Genomic DNA, 18,626 nt, shown 5'->3' on the forward strand with positions numbered 1-18,626 from the left:
CAGGAATGCCAGTGCCTAGCTCACCCACAAAGGGACAAAAAACATTTATCTTTCGTACATTTATTCCATTAACTGATGAGTCTGGTGGAGCAGAGAGGGGACAGAGGTCACGCTGTCCCCTGTGGGACAGCGGAGGTGGGGAGGGGCGTTCGGCTCAGGGGTAAGCAGAGAGGACTGGGCCATTTCTTTGATAGAGGATCACAAACGATCCTGGGGACATGTGGCGAGCCAGGCAGATCGAGCCTCCGCACTGGGGGGGGGGGGAATCGAGGTGTCCCATTTTGTGGGGGGTGAGGGGTGGGGAAAGCCAGCGAGATAGCGCGGCGGCTTAGCCTCCCACAAGCTGGCAGCACGAAACAAGAAGCCTAGCAGTGCTCCTTAGTCTCAGGCTGGGGTGGACCAAGCCCGAGGCCGGGAAACCGCCGGGCTCAGGGAGAAGGACCGAGGGTCGTGTGGGGGAGGGGCGCAACAACCTTCGCAGCCATTTTGTCCTCGCCCCACTTCCGTCTTCTCTTCCCGGACTCCCCCTCCCTCAGGCTCTTCTCTCAGGCAGCCCGGGGTCCCAAGAGGTAGGGATCCGGCCGAACGCTGCTCTCATTGGTCCGTCGCGGAGGTACCCGCCTTCCTCCCAGGGCATCCTTCCGCCCCCTCCCGCCTGCGCTGCCGGGTCGCGCACGCGCACTCGCCGGCGACCCTCTCCCCTCCCCCAGCAGCTCTGAGTGACAGAGGACTCCCGCGCGCGGGCTCCCGGCGCCCCGCCTTCTCCGCTCCCCCCGGGCCGTTCCCAGAGCGGGGGCGAGCGTGAAAGTTCCAGAACGCCGCGGTCGTGCGTCATCGCGAGGCGGGGCGGGGAGAAGGCGGGACCTAGGCGAGCGTTCTGGCTCTTCATTAGTGCAGTCGGCAAGGGCTGGTCGTCCATTGGCTAAGAAGCTATGATCGGCAGCGGGATGGGGCGGCACCCTTCTGGAAGGTTCTAAGACAGGGTATAAGAGAGAGGGAAGCGGGCGGAAACCGGTCTCATTGAACGCGGAGGCAGCTGCCTGGCATTTGTGTGGTCTCGTCGTCAGCGCAGCTGGGCCTACACACAAGGTGAGGCATGGGACTCGGGGGTTTGCGGGGGTCCGGGGTGGTGCAGGAGTCCCGGGGAGTCTCTTAGGCGGCGGCTGCAGCTCAGGCCGTCACCACCAGGGACAGAGACTGCAGCAGATCCGGAGGATGGGCTGAGTCAGGGCGGCGCCGCCATGGCCTTGTGGCTCCGCGTGGCGGGGGAGGGGAGCCACAGGCGCCCTGGTCTTTTTATCCTGTCTGTGACTTCAAATATAAGGCTTCTGCCCGGCGCCCACAGGGCAGGGCCCCCCGAGGTGGGAAAGGGGGATCCTGGCTCCCGCGGTGCGCGGTCCGGGTGGGGGGGGTTCGGGGGGCGCTCGGAGGTGGCCACGTGCTCCACCATTGTCGCAGACCTTTAGGACAGATGGTTCCTTGAGCCTTGGGCGGGCTGTGCCAGGCTTGGCACAGACCACCTATACTGCAGCACTGCTGCCACGAGCCTGCCGCGTGGCTTCAGGTGATAGGTCTGGGTCACCAAGTCCAGACCCACTGCGGACTGGATAAAAGCCGGAAAGCGAGTGCTTAGCCCCCCTCCTTTTTTTTTCTAATAGCAACCATGTCTAAGGGACCTGCAGTTGGCATTGATCTCGGCACCACCTACTCCTGTGTGGGTGTCTTCCAGCATGGAAAGGTGGAAATTATTGCCAATGACCAGGGTAACCGCACCACGCCAAGCTATGTTGCTTTCACGGACACAGAGAGATTAATTGGGGATGCGGCCAAGAATCAGGTTGCAATGAACCCCACCAACACAGTTTTTGGTAAGTCGCCAGCATCTTTGTGCCACTAGCATGAGTAAAAGGGCTGGGGGGCAGGGCATTTGGAATGTAGAAACAGATCTGCCTTAATAACTGCAGCCTGAGATTGCAACTGTTTAAATATGACAATATAAGGCCACAAGATTTTAAATATGGGCCTTGGCTTCCTGCACTAGAGATTACGTCCATCTAGATGGGTGCTGCAGGTTTTTGTTTTCTGTTTTTTTGGTTTTTTTTTTTTTTGCAGTGATAGGCACTAAGGAGTGTGATGAGGTATGTTTAATATTTTACAGATGCCAAACGTCTGATCGGGCGTAGGTTTGATGATGCTGTTGTTCAGTCTGATATGAAGCACTGGCCCTTCATGGTGGTGAATGATGCAGGCAGGCCCAAGGTCCAAGTGGAATACAAAGGGGAGACAAAAAGTTTCTACCCAGAGGAAGTGTCCTCCATGGTTCTGACAAAGATGAAGGAAATTGCAGAAGCGTACCTCGGAAAGGTGGGTTTTTTTTTTAACAGGTGCCATTTGAGATGGGTGTTACCTTTATGTTTAATTCACACATTCTGATCGGGAATTTGCCAACCAAACAATTGTGCAATTCATTGTTTTTTAGACCGTTACCAACGCTGTGGTCACAGTGCCCGCTTACTTCAATGACTCTCAGCGACAGGCAACAAAAGATGCTGGAACTATTGCTGGCCTCAATGTACTTCGAATCATCAATGAACCAACTGCTGCTGCTATTGCTTACGGCTTAGATAAGAAGGTAGGCATTTCAAATCAAGTACAACTTTGTTAGGGTTAACTTGCCAGAAACAGGCCTGAGCTAAGAATGTCTTATTTGACAGGTCGGAGCTGAAAGGAATGTGCTCATTTTTGACTTGGGAGGTGGCACTTTTGATGTGTCAATCCTCACTATTGAGGATGGAATTTTTGAGGTCAAATCAACAGCTGGAGACACCCACTTAGGTGGAGAAGATTTTGACAACCGAATGGTCAATCATTTCATTGCTGAGTTCAAGCGAAAGCACAAGAAAGACATCAGTGAGAACAAGAGAGCTGTCCGCCGTCTCCGCACGGCCTGCGAGCGGGCCAAGCGCACCCTCTCCTCCAGCACCCAGGCCAGTATTGAGATTGATTCTCTCTATGAGGGAATTGACTTCTATACCTCCATTACCCGGGCTCGATTTGAGGAGTTGAATGCTGACCTGTTCCGTGGCACACTGGACCCTGTAGAGAAGGCCCTTCGAGATGCCAAGCTGGACAAGTCACAGATCCATGATATTGTCTTGGTGGGTGGTTCTACCAGAATCCCCAAGATTCAGAAACTTCTGCAAGACTTCTTCAATGGAAAAGAGCTGAACAAGAGCATTAACCCCGATGAAGCTGTTGCCTATGGTGCAGGTAAATACATACAGCCTTTATAGTCTTTATAATCTCAACAAGTCCTGTAAGATTCGCTGTGATGATGGATTCCAAAACCATTCGTAGTTTCCACCAGAAGTACTGTGTTGGCTAGTTCCTTCCTTGGATGTCTGAGCGAATGAAACATACATATGTTGAGTAGACTGCAGTTACAGTGCGTTGTTTCTAACATTTTTTTTCTTTTTATAGCTGTCCAGGCAGCCATTCTATCTGGAGACAAGTCTGAGAACGTTCAGGATTTGCTGCTCTTGGATGTCACTCCTCTTTCCCTTGGTATTGAAACTGCTGGCGGAGTCATGACTGTCCTCATCAAGCGCAATACCACCATCCCCACCAAGCAGACACAGACTTTCACCACCTACTCTGACAACCAGCCTGGTGTACTCATTCAGGTATGTTGTCCCTAGAATTTTGTAGCTTGTATAGAAAGCCCAGGGAAGTTCCTCGCTGTGATGATGGATTCCAAAACCATTCGTAGTTTCCACCAGAAATGCTGTGTTGGCTAGTTCCTTCCTTGGATGTCTGAGCGAACTTATCTTCCCCAAATTTGAGCTTAAGCCACACGAGCAGTAGTTTCTAAAATTGGATGTCTTAATTTTTATTGTCTCTTCTAGGTGTATGAAGGTGAAAGGGCCATGACCAAGGACAACAACCTGCTTGGAAAGTTCGAGCTCACAGGCATCCCTCCAGCACCCCGTGGGGTCCCTCAGATTGAGGTTACTTTTGACATCGATGCCAATGGCATCCTCAATGTTTCTGCTGTAGATAAGAGCACAGGAAAGGAGAACAAGATCACCATCACCAATGACAAGGGTAAGTATGGACCTGCTGCTTTCTTTCTGAATAGAAAGAACAAGGTTTGCTCTTACCATTAAAGAGACATGCTCATGATTTTGTAACTTTCATCATCAGGCCGCTTGAGTAAGGAAGATATTGAGCGCATGGTCCAAGAAGCTGAGAAGTACAAGGCTGAGGATGAGAAGCAGAGAGATAAGGTTTCCTCCAAGAACTCACTGGAGTCCTATGCCTTCAACATGAAAGCAACTGTGGAAGATGAGAAACTTCAAGGCAAGATCAATGATGAGGACAAACAGAAGATTCTTGACAAGTGCAATGAAATCATCAGCTGGCTGGATAAGAACCAGGTATGTGTTTTGCCAATAAGTAGATGTTCATTCAGAAAAGGGCTGAGAGGGGTCACAATGATGATGAATGGTCCAAACATTCGCGGTTTCCACCAGAACGCAAGGCAGTGTTGGCAGTTACCTTCCTTGGATGTCTGAGTGACTCAATAGCTAAGGGTTCTTTAGGCTTAGTTGTCAGTCTCCTCCCCCCAAAGTAATTGGAGATCTTTTAATAAATTTGATTTCTTTTTTCTCAGACTGCAGAGAAGGAAGAATTTGAGCATCAGCAGAAAGAACTGGAGAAAGTCTGCAACCCTATCATTACCAAGCTGTACCAGAGTGCAGGTGGCATGCCTGGGGGAATGCCTGGTGGCTTCCCAGGTGGAGGAGCTCCCCCATCTGGTGGTGCTTCTTCAGGCCCCACCATTGAAGAGGTGGATTAAGTCAGTCCAAGAAGGTGTAGCTTTGTTCCACAGGGACCCAAAACAAGTAACATGGAATAATAAAACTATTTAAATTGGCACCATACAGTTGTCCTGACTGAGTTAAATGTAAGAAACAGGGACAGGTTGAGACGGTCTTGTCTCTAGCTGGCCTAGGATTTAGGTGCTTCTCAAGCTGGGAGAGCCAACACTGCCAGTAAGCAGGTCTAGCCCCAGGCTACAGGTTTACCTTGAACCTGGATAACATTTGACAAGCTAAATGAACACAGGGTGCTGGTTCTCAGCTATGAAATCTATGGGTGCAGATGGGGACTTGGCCTTCTAAGTCCATTTGCTTGTATAATCTAGTGTTAAACTGCCACCTAGTGGCCAGCCTTGTTTCAGAGGTCTGCATGCAGCAAAGCCTAGTAACTTGATGTAGTACTAATAATTAGGGGAGAATAAAGGCTCGCCTTTAATGCCAGTACTTGGGAGGTAGATTCCTGAGGCCAGCCGGGTCTACCAGAGTTCCAGGGCTAAACAAACCCTGCTTTTTTCATCTGCTGGGAGTACTGTCATGCTGAGTGAGGTCCATCTGCAGCCTCTGGCACTTGGTATTTCTAATACTACTGGATGTTTTGCCTTGGCAGGAGACTGCTCTTCTAGTTCCCTAATGTTGGGATTAAACTGCCATTCTACTGTACTGAAAGTTGGGGAGATACATGTAATTTAATAGGATAGGGTACTTAGGTCCAGACAACCAACTGCAAGGAAATTTTTCTGTGCAGCGTTCATCTGAAACCCATGGTGGTTGCTGTTATAAGAACATTTCAGTTTTCCTTTTTAAGTGATAGTGTGGGTGCACAACTGGGGTTAGAATAGATCAAATGTGTATTTTGGGGACTGAAGGCAGGCAGTAGGCTTGCTAGTACAACTGTTCCCCTGCCCCCTACACTTGGAAGTCATGCCTGGGCTTGCACAAAATGGTTAAACTGATTTTGCTGAGAATTGTGTAGTACTAAAAGTGAAAACTAAGTTTATGGAAAAGCCTTGGAATTAAGTCAAGTTATAAGTAAAACTAGAGGATGTTAAGCGTGAGCCACTGCTTTCAGTTTTGAAGGGATCCTAAATCCGTTTTACATGGATTAGAATACTTACCTTTTTCCTGGCTATTCAAGCTGGTTTCAGGTTTCCCTGGAAAGTACTGACAATCACTACCAAGCCAGTCTTAGTTAAAATTTAACTATAATGCATCTTTAGTGCTATATTTCACAAGTAACAGACCTTTAAACTAAGGGAAATGCTTTTGCTATGAGCCACAGCAAAAGTTCTCCACAGTAGTACAGTATTTCAATGTAATTTGAGTTCAAGGCTCTAGGCTTATAGGTGGAATAACCCTTTTCTTCATGGGAAGACATTTTACAAGTGTTCCTTGTGCTTAATGACTTGACGTCTTTGTCCAGCAGATGGCAGTGGTAGCTAATTATAAAGCAACTGCCAGGGTCCTTGGGAAAGCTACTGGAGCTTTTTTTTTTTTTTTTTCCTCCAAGGTAGGCTTTCTTTAGCCCTCAAACTCTGCCAACTTCTGCCTCTGCCTCCTGAGTGTTGGGATTAGCATGATCCACCATACCCCACTAGAACATTTGTCAAATGGGAGCAGGTGCCTTTTGCTTATTGGCAGCATCGCAAAGGGCTTGAAGTTAACCCTGGGCTTGCACAAGATGGTTAGTGCAAGCTAGTGATAGACCAACCCAAAGTCAAACATCCATATTCCTGAGTATGGCATTGTAGAATGAGCAAGTGCCTGGTCAGGAATGGTGTGGGGTCTGGCTTGAGTAAAGTTTAGTGCTTATGAGTGAGAAGAGTGGAACAAAGACACAGTGGTCAAGGAGTCTTTCTTCTGAGCTGATGTTTGGCAAGGCTGCTGGGCACTGTGGCTCAGCTCAGGCGGTAATGCTTGGCCAGCAGGATTCAGTCTTGGCACCACACCAAACTTGGTGTGATATGGTAGCACTTGGGAGGTGAAAAGGAAAGGATCAGAAGTTCAGGGTCCTCTGTAATGGGATAGTGAGTTGAGTTCAAGGTCAGCCTTGGCTCTAGCAACCGACTCTTAAGACGAGAGCTATAACAATTCATATACCATCTGCTTTGCTCTGGGGATGTGGTAGATATACTTTGTGTACATTCAAAGAACGATGCAAAACAATCTAGTCAAGAAAACCCTATAGCATTATTGCTGTGGTTTTTTTGGCCCCACACTCCCTTAGCTATCCATTCTGAACACTTTGGAGACAAGGAAGGCACAACACATGGTCTTTTGTGACTGTCTTAACGTTTTCCACCAAGCTGCTGTAGGCAGGGAAGAGCAAATGGGAGAGAACTGTTAGAGTAGTTGGGAAGATTGAGAAGGAATAGAAGAAGTAAAAGTGTATTCTCACAAGTACGTAAGGGTAGGAGACATGCCTCCTGGCTGCAATCTAGCATTTAGGAGATAGAGGCAGGAAGAATGCAATGGTGAGACTATCTGATGTTTTGATGCGTTGGGGCTCAATTCAAACCAAATAGTTTCCACTCTCAGGAAATACTAGAGACTTGAGACTTGAAAGGCGGCCAGCTGCAAGCAATGATGTCAATTGGAAGTAGCTTGGGAAGTTCAACAGAAGCTCTTTGTTGCTTTGCTATTTCTTGGGTTTCTGTCCAGAGACCTGCAGTGCCCTCTAACGTTGTGCAACGATGAGCAGATTACGTTTCAGGAACTACCTAAGAAGTGGGGGTTACAATATTCGACCTTAGGATCGTCAGGAGAATGAAGTGAGCCCGTGTGTGCAAACCATTTAGCCCTGCAGCTGACTTGGGAAAGGGCTCCGTAAATGGGCTATCATTAGCTATGAGTGCACACTATTTCCTAAGGGTCCCATACAGAGCGACACACACACACACACACACACACACACACACACACACACACACACACACAGAGAGAGGTACTTTAAAACAACAGACTTACTGTCTCCAGTGGAGAGACTGAAAGTCTGAAATCAACATTTGGATGAGAGCCATGCTTGTCAGGGAGGGAATCTTCTGACTCTCCAGTCACCTGCTGCCCTACTGTGCTGCTTGTCACTGTGTACATTTAGCCTTTTAGAAGCACAACCTTAAACATTAGCTTCCCAGGCAGCTGTGCACGGAAAGTCATTCTCGGAGGTTCTGGGATTAGAACTCAGTGACAGGTCAGCCCACAGCCCACAGCCATCACATTCCAGGTTGTCAAAGGGAAAGAAGCTTCCCAATTCGTGTGCAAAACCAGAAAGGGAACCCTAGGACAAAATCCAAATTCCTGTTCTTCAGTGAGATGGAGTGTCAGGTCTTTTAACTGCAGTCTTTCTCTGGAGCCGCTCCCCACAGCAGGCTACCAGCTGTGGGGCTCTTTTTCCTTCCTACTTTGTCATCCCTCCGTTGCCCCTCCGGATTCCCAAACAATGCCTAATTCTATTATTTCCAGTCATTTCCTCGTGGATGGCGGTTTATTTCTGTCATCAAGTCTCTGATGAAATCTATAGCTGTGAAATGTTTAGTCCAATCCCAACAAATCGTGTATAGTGGTAACATGTCACAGGCAGCCCGCGGCCTGCATTACGTGGTAATTTGGAAGAGAGAGAAGTGATAATATAAGGCTGGGCTTCCTTTGTGAGCTCGCATTAATGCTGTAGCTGGTGATGTCAACTGACAGCCCATCGATTTGGGCTAATAGTGCACGGAGGGGGCAGAATGGGGGCAAGGCAGGGAATAAAGGATATTGACGTCCAGCCACCAGGATCCCGGCAGCTTTTAATCTATTATTGCCCTCTTTTAATGCAACTTTCACATGTCAACTGCATTTGCTTCTCTTCGCTCTGCCTGCTGAGCTGAACTGTGAAGCCAGTGGGGTGCCACCCCCAGAGTGGCTCAAAGTTCCCCAGTATTGATTCTTTGATGCTCTGGGGGTGTGAATTATAATTATTTCATTAAGCCCTTTAATGGGTATCAACCATAAACCTTCTCCAGCCCAGGCTGAGGAGACCAGAGCAAGGTCCACGTCATTAATCTATGTTCATCTCGTTGCCACCAATTGTCCGACTCTCGGCCCTTATTCGTTTTTTTTTTTTTTTTTTTTTTCTCCCCTCCTATTATCGCATCTAAGGTTTTAGCTAGAATCAGGTCGATCTATTCCCAGAGAGGAACTGGGAAGAGGAGCTGGCTGATTTGGGGAGACTTGAGGGAGGCCACAGCTGAGCAGACCGCAGAGCCGGCTGTTCACACTAAGGGGCTAACTTAGCACACCTCAGCCCAGCTCTACCCAGCTCCAGTTGGTTTATGCAGGGAGGTGATGCAGGAGATCTTGGGACAAAATCAGAGAGCTTGCAACCCCTTGTGTCCGAGTCTTTCGTGGTGGTGGCTTTGGAACACTACACACACACACACACACACACCACTTAGGCCATTTCTCACATGCTAGGGTCCTATGAGTTCAAAGGCCTTGTGGCTTCAAACACTTTAGACTCCAAGAGGAGGGAAAGGAGTGAAGACGTGGATAAGCAGCAGACACTGGTCAGAGTATTGAGTAAGCCACAGACTCCAATGGAAGGGACACTGGACCCTGTCTTGGATAAAGGAGGCTTTCCTGGAGGAGCCAGTGCCTAAGCCAGCCCTAAGGAAATGAGCAGGAAAGCCAGAGGAAAGAGGAAGGAAGGGTTTGCCTGACAGTGGGAACAATGGTTGTTGGGATCTGAAAGTGAAGATGTGCGGGCACATGAGATTTGGGAAACCTTGAGTAACCTCGGCTTTCACTCCACTCCCTTTTCAGCAGTACTGGGTTGAATCTAGGGCATCAAACACGGGAGGCAAATGACCTATCGCTGAGCCCCAGGCCTATGCCCAACTTCATCTTCTAGGCCACTTCTCTCTACTGGTGTCTTATCAGAAGCCTTCGGAAAGCCAGACACCCTCCAGGTAAGCATCAGGGTAGCATTTCTACCCTTTCTAAGGGAGTTCTTCCTTCTTCCTAGGCCGAGGGTAAGCTGCATTCTAGACCCTCCCCTTCTTTGTTTTCGGGTAATAGTTTTATTTGTTTGTTTTACATGTATAAGTGTTTTGTTTTGTATGTATGTCTGTGTCCCACATATATGGCCTGGTACCTGTTGAAGTCAGAGGAGGGTGTTGGATCTCCTGGAACTGGAGTTATGGATGGTTGTGAGCCACCATGTGGGTGCTGGGAATTGAACTCAGGACCTCTAACAGAGCAGTCAGTGCTCTTAACCTCTTAGTCATCTTTCCAACCCTCTTTTTTTTTTTTTGCATTTCTTTTTTTTAATATCTTTATTACGTATTTTCCTCATTTACATTTCCAATGCTATCCCAAAAGTCCCCCATACCCTCCCCCCCGACTCCCCTACCCACCCACTCCCACTTTTTGGCCCTGGCGTTCCCCTGTACTGGGGCATATAAAGTTTGCAAGTCCAATGGGCCTCTCTTTTCAGTGATGGCTGACTAGGCCATCTTTTGATACATATGCAGCTAGAGTCAAGAGCTCCAGGGTACTGGTTAGTTCATATTGTTGTTCCACCTATAGGGTTGCAGATCTCTTTAGCTCCTTGGGTACTTTCTCTAGCTCCTCCATTGGGAGCCCTGTGATTCATCCAATAGCTGACTGTGATCATCCACTTCTGTGTTTGCTAGGCCCCGGCATAGTCTCACAAGAGAGAGCTATATCTGGGTCCTTTCAGCAAAATCTTGCTAGTGTATGCAATGGGGTCAGCGTTTGGAAGCTGATTATGGGATGGATCCCCGGATATGGCAGTCTCTAAATGGTCCATCCTTTCGTCACAGCTCCAAACTTTGTCTCTGTAACTCCTTCCATGGGTGTTTTGTTCCCAATTCTAAGAAGGGTCCAACCCTCTTTTTAAAGGTTAATTAATTTATTTTATTAAAACAAGTGCTCTTAATCACTGAGCCTTGGTAATAGTTTTAAATATATCCATAACCTCTGTCTTTCCACTTCTTTAGCAAAGGTACAATTGAATTCTCTCCCTTGGCCTTGGAGACTGACTTAGAGCAGATAGAACGTGGACAACGTGACTCTGAGGCCCCTCTAAGTTTAGATTATCAAAGCCACATGGCTCCCGCCTGGTTCACTGTAGGCATCTCCCGTTGCCCTCTGGGAAGTGTGCTTTACCCCAGCCTTCATTTGGACAGACCGCCTGGATGGGGAGCTTCTGGCACTGGGTGAGGAAGGGAAGAGCAAACTGACTCTGTCCCAGCCACCCGATGTCTCTCATGAGAGGCTCAGATGATCCTAGCCTCCTCAGGCCTAGAAGCAAAATAAATGTTGCTGGAGATACAGGTTTTCAGCATTGTTTAGCACAGTTTGTCACACAGTCACAGAACTAGGACAGTCACATTGTGGTTACGTTAGATCACCAAGCTATTTATAAAAAGCCTTAAATTAATAACATGAGCCTCCTGTTCTCAATTTCCTTTTCTTCTCTCTCTGTCTCTGTCTGTCTCTCTCTGTCTCTTTGTCTCTCTGTCTCTGTCTCTCTCTCTGGTTTTTGTTTTGTTTTTCTGATACAAGGTATCTCTGTGTAGCCCTGGCCATTCTAGAATTTGCTTTGTGGACCAGGCCGGTCTTGAACTCACAGAGATCTATCTGCCTGTAACTCCAGAGTACTGGGATCAAAAGCGTGCACCACTATACCAGGCTCTCCAATTTCTTTTCAAGTTTTTTTTTTTCAAAACACGATTTCAATCTGATTATTAATATAAATATTAAAACATCAACATTTAAAATCATTACCTTTCTCTTCTCTCTCTCTCTCTCTTTTCTTTTTTAGATTATTTCTTTTGATTTAATGTGTATTGGTGTTTCACCTGTATGTGTGGTCTGGGCACCATGTGCATGCAGTACCAGTGGATACCAGAAGAGGGTGTCAGATCTCCTAGAACTGAAGAAACAGGTGGCTGTTAGCCCCACATGGGTGCCAATTGAACTCAGGTTCTCTGGAAGAGTACCAAGTGTTCCCGACAGCCAAACCATCTCTTCAGCCCCTCATTATGTGTCTTTATTGGTACATAGTTTATTTTGTTGTTGTTGGACATAGGACCTCTTGGAGCCCACAATGGCACTGAATTCACTATTTAATTGAAGTTGGCCTTGAACTCCTGATTCCCCTGACTCCACCTCTCAAATGCTAAGATTACATGTCTGTGCAGTCATGGCCAGCAATCAGCTCAATTTTTGTTAAAAGAGCAGGCTGACATATGATGGGGATGTTATTGACTCTATGGCTCAAACTGAGTAGAGCTGACAGTTTAATAATATTAGGTCTGAAGATGGAACAGCTCTCCATTACATAGGGCTTCAATAATCTGCCAATTGGTAGTTAAACACGAAGAACTCTTGTGTTTCATTTCTTTTTTATATATATATTTATTTATTATATGTAAGTACACTGTAGCTGTCTTCAGACATCCCGGAAGAGGGCATCAGATCTCATTACGGATGGTTGTGAGCCACCATGTGGTTGCTGGGATTTGAACTCAGGATCTCTGGAAGAGCAGTCAGCGCTCTTAACCACTGAGCCATCTCTCCAGCCCTGTGTTTCATTTCTTAAATTTATTCCTAATTATATGGATTTGTTTTGTTTTTCACAAATAACTCACAGGCTGAGCTTGAGCTAGTGAGTAGCTTACCATCTCAGCCTCCTAGGTGCTAGGATTCCAGGTGTGAGCCACTCCACTCGGCTAACTATGTGTTTGATGCCACTGTAAATGAAATTGTTTTCAAACTTTATTTTCTAGTTATTTATTCCTTTTATATAGGGATGGCATAAAATATTTTATATATATAAATATAACCATATATATATAAATATAACCATATATATATATATATATATATATATATATATATATAACCTTGCTAAATTTAATTATCCATCCTAATAGTTGATTAAGGGACTTTTCTCTCTGTTGTATACTGTGATAGATTTTTCATAGGTGCTGTTGCATGGATGGAGATTTGCTGTATCTTCACATTAAAGAATCTATGTTGCACATGGCAACCTACCCAAGATAAACTGCAGCAGAAACAATGATGGAGGAAAGGGACTAATTTGAGAAACGTAAGAAGTCACCACTTAAAGGAAACTCCTGGTGCTGAAGAGATAGCTCAGTAGTTAAGAGAACTGACCGCTTTTCCAGCGGACTCAGGTTCGATTCCCAGTATCAGCATATTGGTTCACAACCATATGTAACTCTAGTTCCAGGGGATCTGACACTCTCTCTAGCGCCTGAGGGCTCAGCCATGCATGTGGTGCACAGACATTAAGGCAAAAACAGCAATACACATAAAAACAAGTAAATAGATTTAAAGAAAATCCCTGAAATGGAAATGCTGAGAAAGAAAACTTACAGATGAGACTAGTTGTGGGCAATCGTCCAGAAAAGTCAGAGGTCACTTGAGTTTGATTAGGCTTTGTTTCTTTTTGTTTGTCTTTGGTTTTTTGAGACAGGACTTCTCTGTGTAGCCCTGGCTGTCCTAGAACTCACTCTGTAGACCAGGCTGGCCTCGAACTCAGAAATTCGCCTGCCTCTGCCTCCTGAGTGCTGGGATTAAAGGCATGCACCACCAACGCCCGGCTCAGGTTTTGTTTCTTGAGACAGGTTTCATGTAGCCCAGGCTGGCCTTCAGCTCTGTAGTAGAGGATGGCCTTGAACTGCTGATCCTCCTGCTTCTATTGCCCAACCCCCCAAGTGCTGAGATCATCATGTGCCACCACACCAGCCTCCAAAGTCTCTTGGGATGTGGCTCTTTCTTTGATGTGAAGGACTTTTGCATGTAGCAAGACATTAAATATCCCTCTTCCTCACTTACTACTGAAGTCCAGTGGTGTCCTCACATCATAGCAACAACCAAAAATGCTCCCAAAAATGTGCCCCTAGGTGTCCTCTAAGGTTGAACTACATTTGAGCCCTCTTTTTGGAGTTGGTGTTGGGCTAAAACAAAGCCCTAGCTCTGCATCCTTTTGACTTTATGGTCACATGACTTCCTCTTTCTTCACTATCAAGTGAAGATGGAGGGGGATGGACATACCCAGGTCACAGGATGTGGAGAAGATTACATAACAACGTGGTAAGTTAGCGGGGTTTCAAGCACATGGAACCGAGAACTAGCTAGTAGGTATCAAGCATTTGTTATTTGTCTTAAGAAGTAGCAGGCCGGGCTGGTGAGATGGCTCAGTGGGTAAGAGCACACGACTGCTCTTCTGAAGGTCAGGAGTTCAAATCCCAGCAACCGCATGGTGGCTCGCAACCATCCATAACAAGATCTGACTCCCTCTTCTGGAGTGTCTGAGGACAGCTACAGTGTATTTACATATAATAAATAAATAAATATAAAAAAATTAAGAAGTAGCAGGCCTCTTCTGTGCCATTAATAATGCTAGTATTCAGTTGCGGTAGAATAAGCACAGAATGACATAGGCATAGAAATGTCACATAAGAAGTGATAGGAAGGGGCTGGTGAGATGGCTCAGTGGGTAAGAGCACCCGACTGCTCTTCCGAAGGTCCGGAGTTCAAATCCCAGCAACCACATGGTGGCTCACAACCATCCGTAACGAGATCTGACTCCCTCTTCTGGAGTGTCTGAAGACAGCTACAGTGTACTTACATATAATAAATAAATAAATCTTAAAAAAAAAAAGAAGAAGTGATAGGAAGGAACTTGAACTTAGGCAGTCTGACCCCAAACCCTGTTTGGTAAACCTCGCTACTATTCTATCCTAATCATGAAGAATATCAGGCAGGGAAGGCTCTGTCTCTGCACTACATCAAGATTTTTTCCCTCCCCAAAGTTCCCTGCTGCTCACAAGGATCTCCGCCAACCCACTCTTCAAAATACTGACATCCAAGATAGCAAAGTGAGAGACAGTGGGACAGGTCTGTTGCATAAGAGATTCCTTCCAGACGGGGACATTTCATTCTGCAGGGAAGATAAACAACTCAAATAGCTTCAGAAAGTCCCTGAAACTGACCAGATTCACTAGGTCCCTCCCTGTCAGAGAAAGCAATAAAGGCAGAGAGTCCTTTTAGGGCAAAGGGAACTGAGGTGCAAGGAAGACTAAGACCAGACTAGCTCCCTTGAAGAAGCAGAAGCCAGCAGAGCTGCCTAGAAGAAATTTACACCAACTGTATCACTTGGAAAGAACACTTTCCAATGTGTTGAGCTGCCTGCAGGCTGTACAGTGTGCTTCTAGGTTCCCAGCTTTGTGAGGTGAGCCTTGGAGAGGCAGCTGTCTTTGAGTTGTTTCTGCTCCTGTAGGTAACCCCTTACCTACACTCCTGTAAGTAACCCCGATAAAACTCATTGGTTCATTATGTTGGCCTTTGGTGGTATCCATAGTTTGATATATTGTGAGCTCTCTCTCTCTCTCTCTCTCTCTCTCTCTCTCTCTCTCTCTCTCTCTCTCTGGCCTGAGTACTTGTATATGTTGTGAAAATTTTTGTCACAAAAGGACATAAATCCACTCAATATTGTTTGGACCTGGAATGTCCCCCAAAGGTCCCATTCTAAAGGCTTAGTTCCCAGTTTGGCATTGCTGTCAGGGTAGAAACTTTTGAATTTACAAAAGTTTTGTGATGAGCTTTCTCTTGAAGGGGAAAGTGGGATCTTACGTATTACTCTTTCTCTCTTTGTACCTGGCCAGAAGGTCAGAGGTTTGACCGTGTGTTGCTACCATGATATGCTTCTGGGGACCAGGCAACCCTTCACAAAAAACTCCAACTCCGAGCCAAAAGAAACCTTCCGTGGGCTGTGGATGTAGTTTCGCCAGTGGAGTCTGTGCTCACTGTTATTTATTTATTTATTTATTTAATTTATTTATTTATGTTGTTTGTTGCTGTAATAAAACACCATGAACAAAAAACCAACTTGGGAAGGAAAGGGTTTATTTCAAGTATACCTCCACATCACAGTCCATCACTGAAGTAAGTCAGGGTAGGAGCAGAGACCGTGAAGTATCACTGCTTATGGGCTTGCTCAGCCTGTGTTCATACAGTAAGAAATCTGGACACCGGACTAAACATGGCCCCACTTACAGTGAACAGGATCCTTTCACACCAATCATCAGTCCAAAAAAAAAAAAAAAAAGCTCCATATGGCTTACCCACAAACCAATTCACTGGGGGCATTTTCTCAATTCAAGTTCCCTCTTCCAAAGGACTCTGTCAAGTAGACACAGAACTAGCCAGCACACCCATCATACACAAAGCCTTGGGTTCAGTCTCTAGCACTACATAAATCGAACATGGAAATGTATATCTGTAACCTCAGAATTTGGAGAGAGAAAGCAGGATGATCAGAGGTTCAGAGGTTTAGAGTCATCCTTGCTACAGAAAACATTTGAGGCTAGCCTGTGCATGAGGGTTGTTTGTCTGTTTGTTTTGAGACAGGGTTTCTCTGTGTAGCTCTGGCTGTCCTGGAACTCACTCTGTAGACCAGGCTGGCCTCGAACTCAGAAACCCACCTGCCTCTGCCTCCCAAGTGCTGGGAATAAAGGTGTGCACCACCACTGCCCAGCCACCTTTTCTTTCTTCTCATTCTTGTTGGAGACCAAACCTAGGGCCTCAAGCTTGCTGAACAAACCTGAATTACATCCCTAAATTCAAACTTTTCCTTCTCTTTCTCCCTCCTCTTCCCTCCCTCCCTCCTGCTCTGCTCTCCCACTCTGCCCCTCCCTCTTCCTTCCTTCCTGATTTATTTATTTATTTATTTATTTATTTATTTATTTTTATGTACATGAGCACACTATAGCTGTACAGATGGTTGTGAGCCTTCATGTGGATGCTAGGAATTGAATTTAGGACCTCTGCTTTCCCCGGTCGGCCCTGCTCTGGCCCAAAGATTTATTTATTATTATAAATAAGTACACTGTAGCTGTCTTCAGACACACCAGAAGAGGGCGTCAGATCTCATTACAGATGGTCGTGAGCCACCACGTGGTTGCTGGGATTTGAACTCAGGACCTTTGGAAGAGCAGTCAGTGCTCTTACCTGCTGAGCCATCTTGCCAGCCTACCCTCTCCACTTTCTTTTTTTTTTTTTAATTTTTTAGATTTATTTATTTATTTATTATATGTAAGTACACTGTAGCTGTCCTCAGACACTCCAGAAGAGGGAGTCAGATCTCCCTCTTCTGGAGATCTGACTCCCGGATGGTTGTGAGCCACCATGTGGTTGCTGGGATTTGAACTCCTGACCTTCGGAAGAGCAGTCGGGTGCTCTTACCCACTGAGCCATCTCACCAGCCCCCCTCTCCACTTTCAATAGAAGATTATCTAGCTTCTAGTTCTAGAAGTTAAACACCACAGCAAACACATTTGCTTGGCATCCGGTGATGGCGAAGAGCCATCTGGGTCAGGATAGTCCTGCCCAAATCCTCCTGTGTTCTCCTTTCAATCAGGTCTCTTGACTATGGGATCAAAAATTGTCAGTGTAGGAGTGCCTGTCTTGTTATCACATTGAAGAAACTGAGGCTTGGAATGGGTGAGGTGTTAGTACAGGTTCATGTAGCTGAATTCATCAGGCCACTGACTGGCTTTGAAAAAAAGCTGTTTTGGGTTCAATACAAAGGGTACCATTTGAAGCAACCAACACATTGACATTCAGCCTGAGAAAGCACTCAGCATTACAAAAAGCATCTTGGTATTGTGCTGGCTCCAGGACACAGAAATGAGTCTCATAAGAATCCTTGTCCTAGGAGCCTGTGGTGGGGAAAGTAGAAAAAGGTTTTGAAAGACTAGGGAAGAGAGAGGGAAAAAGGTTTTGAAAGACTAGGGAAGAGAGAGGCAGGGAGCATTTTTCAAATGGGTGAAGAGTGATATTTTCAGTCTGACTCCAGTCAGAGCACTCTGGGACAAAAGAGAAGGATAGCAAGAGGCAGCTCTGGAGCTGTCTGGGGCTGGTTAAGTTACTCCTTGTCTCTAACCAGGAGTTCTCTTAAAGCCTCTGAGATCAACACACCCCCATCCCCATGACTAATATCTGTTCAGCTCCCCTGTTAGGGACATCGCTGGAAGGAGGCTGGAAAGCTGAAGGAAGAACAAGGGGACCCACCTGCCATTTGTTGCCACAGAGCACCCTGAAGAACAGTACTTGAATAGCTCTCTCTGGCCTAGAACTCACGCTTTTTGGTCTGGAACTCAAAACATCTTTCTGCCTCTGCCTCTTAAGTACTGAAATTAGAGCCATGTACCACTATGTCCAATTAAAAAATATATATTTATAAGCACCCCCTCCAAAAAAAAAAAAAGATTTGCTTTTCAAATTTCTACTACTCTGGTGACTACTTTCCAAATGTTAATTTCTTCAGCACCCACTTTACCAGGAAATTTTCCCACTGAGATCTGTGGTGTGGCTTCCAGGGTTGGTTGGTTTGTTTTGGAGACAGGACTTTAGCTGGCCTGGAACTCTATATGGAGCACAGGTTGGTATTACACTCTCAATCCTCCTGCCTCAGCCCCTCAAAGGGCTGAGTTTCTAAGTGTGTACCACTGATTCTCAGATCTTTGTTTCTGGTTTTAGGTTGTGTTGTTTGTTAAATCTTATGTGTGCGGATGTTTTGCCTGCATGGTGCTCACGGAGACCAGAAGAGGGTGACAAATTCCCTGGAACTGGAGCTGAGAGCCATCATGGTCATGTTGGGAACTGAATGGGGCTGAGTCCTCTGCAAGAGCAGCTAGTGTTCTTAACCGC

At 46.4% G+C, this 18,626-nt stretch overlaps 1 protein-coding gene and 3 non-coding genes across 5 annotated transcripts; all 4 read left to right on the top strand.

The window, feature by feature from the left end:
- The first annotated feature begins 1,016 nt into the window (after nucleotides 1-1,016).
- On the top strand, nucleotides 1,017-4,943 carry Hspa8 (heat shock protein 8). Of its 2 annotated transcripts, none has more exons than NM_031165.5 (9): nucleotides 1,017-1,089; nucleotides 1,659-1,868; nucleotides 2,159-2,364; nucleotides 2,480-2,632; nucleotides 2,715-3,270; nucleotides 3,481-3,683; nucleotides 3,906-4,104; nucleotides 4,204-4,436; nucleotides 4,673-4,943. In NM_031165.5, exons 2-9 carry the CDS (start codon nucleotides 1,664-1,666, stop codon nucleotides 4,856-4,858), a joined length of 1,941 nt encoding a protein of 646 aa, NP_112442.2. In that variant the 5' UTR covers nucleotides 1,017-1,089; nucleotides 1,659-1,663; the 3' UTR covers nucleotides 4,859-4,943. The 2 variants fall into 2 exon arrangements, with proteins under 2 accessions (NP_112442.2, NP_001351409.1); NM_001364480.1 differs by having other exon boundaries at nucleotides 2,537-2,632.
- Nucleotides 3,324-3,410, top strand: Snord14c (small nucleolar RNA, C/D box 14C). Its single transcript, NR_028276.2, has one exon. It is a non-coding gene; the product is annotated as a small nucleolar RNA, C/D box 14C (small nucleolar RNA).
- On the top strand, nucleotides 3,736-3,822 carry Snord14d (small nucleolar RNA, C/D box 14D). The gene has a single exon (NR_028274.1). It is a non-coding gene; the product is annotated as a small nucleolar RNA, C/D box 14D (small nucleolar RNA).
- On the top strand, nucleotides 4,489-4,579 carry Snord14e (small nucleolar RNA, C/D box 14E). Its single transcript, NR_028275.1, has one exon. It is a non-coding gene; the product is annotated as a small nucleolar RNA, C/D box 14E (small nucleolar RNA).
- Nucleotides 4,944-18,626: the final 13,683 nt, after the last annotated feature.

Source organism: Mus musculus, chromosome 9 (genome assembly GCF_000001635.26).
Source record: "Mus musculus strain C57BL/6J chromosome 9, GRCm38.p6 C57BL/6J".
NCBI classification, from domain to species: Eukaryota; Metazoa; Chordata; class Mammalia; order Rodentia; family Muridae; genus Mus; species Mus musculus.

Coding starts and splice junctions, on each gene's coding strand:
- Hspa8 (NM_031165.5), top strand. CDS start 1,664: ATGTCTAAGGGACCTGCAGTTGGCATTGATCTCGGCACCACCTACTCC. Junction 4,105..4,203: donor CACCATCACCAATGACAAGG/GTAAGTATGGAC, acceptor TTTCATCATCAG/GCCGCTTGAGTAAGGAAGAT. Junction 4,437..4,672: donor GCTGGCTGGATAAGAACCAG/GTATGTGTTTTG, acceptor CTTTTTTCTCAG/ACTGCAGAGAAGGAAGAATT.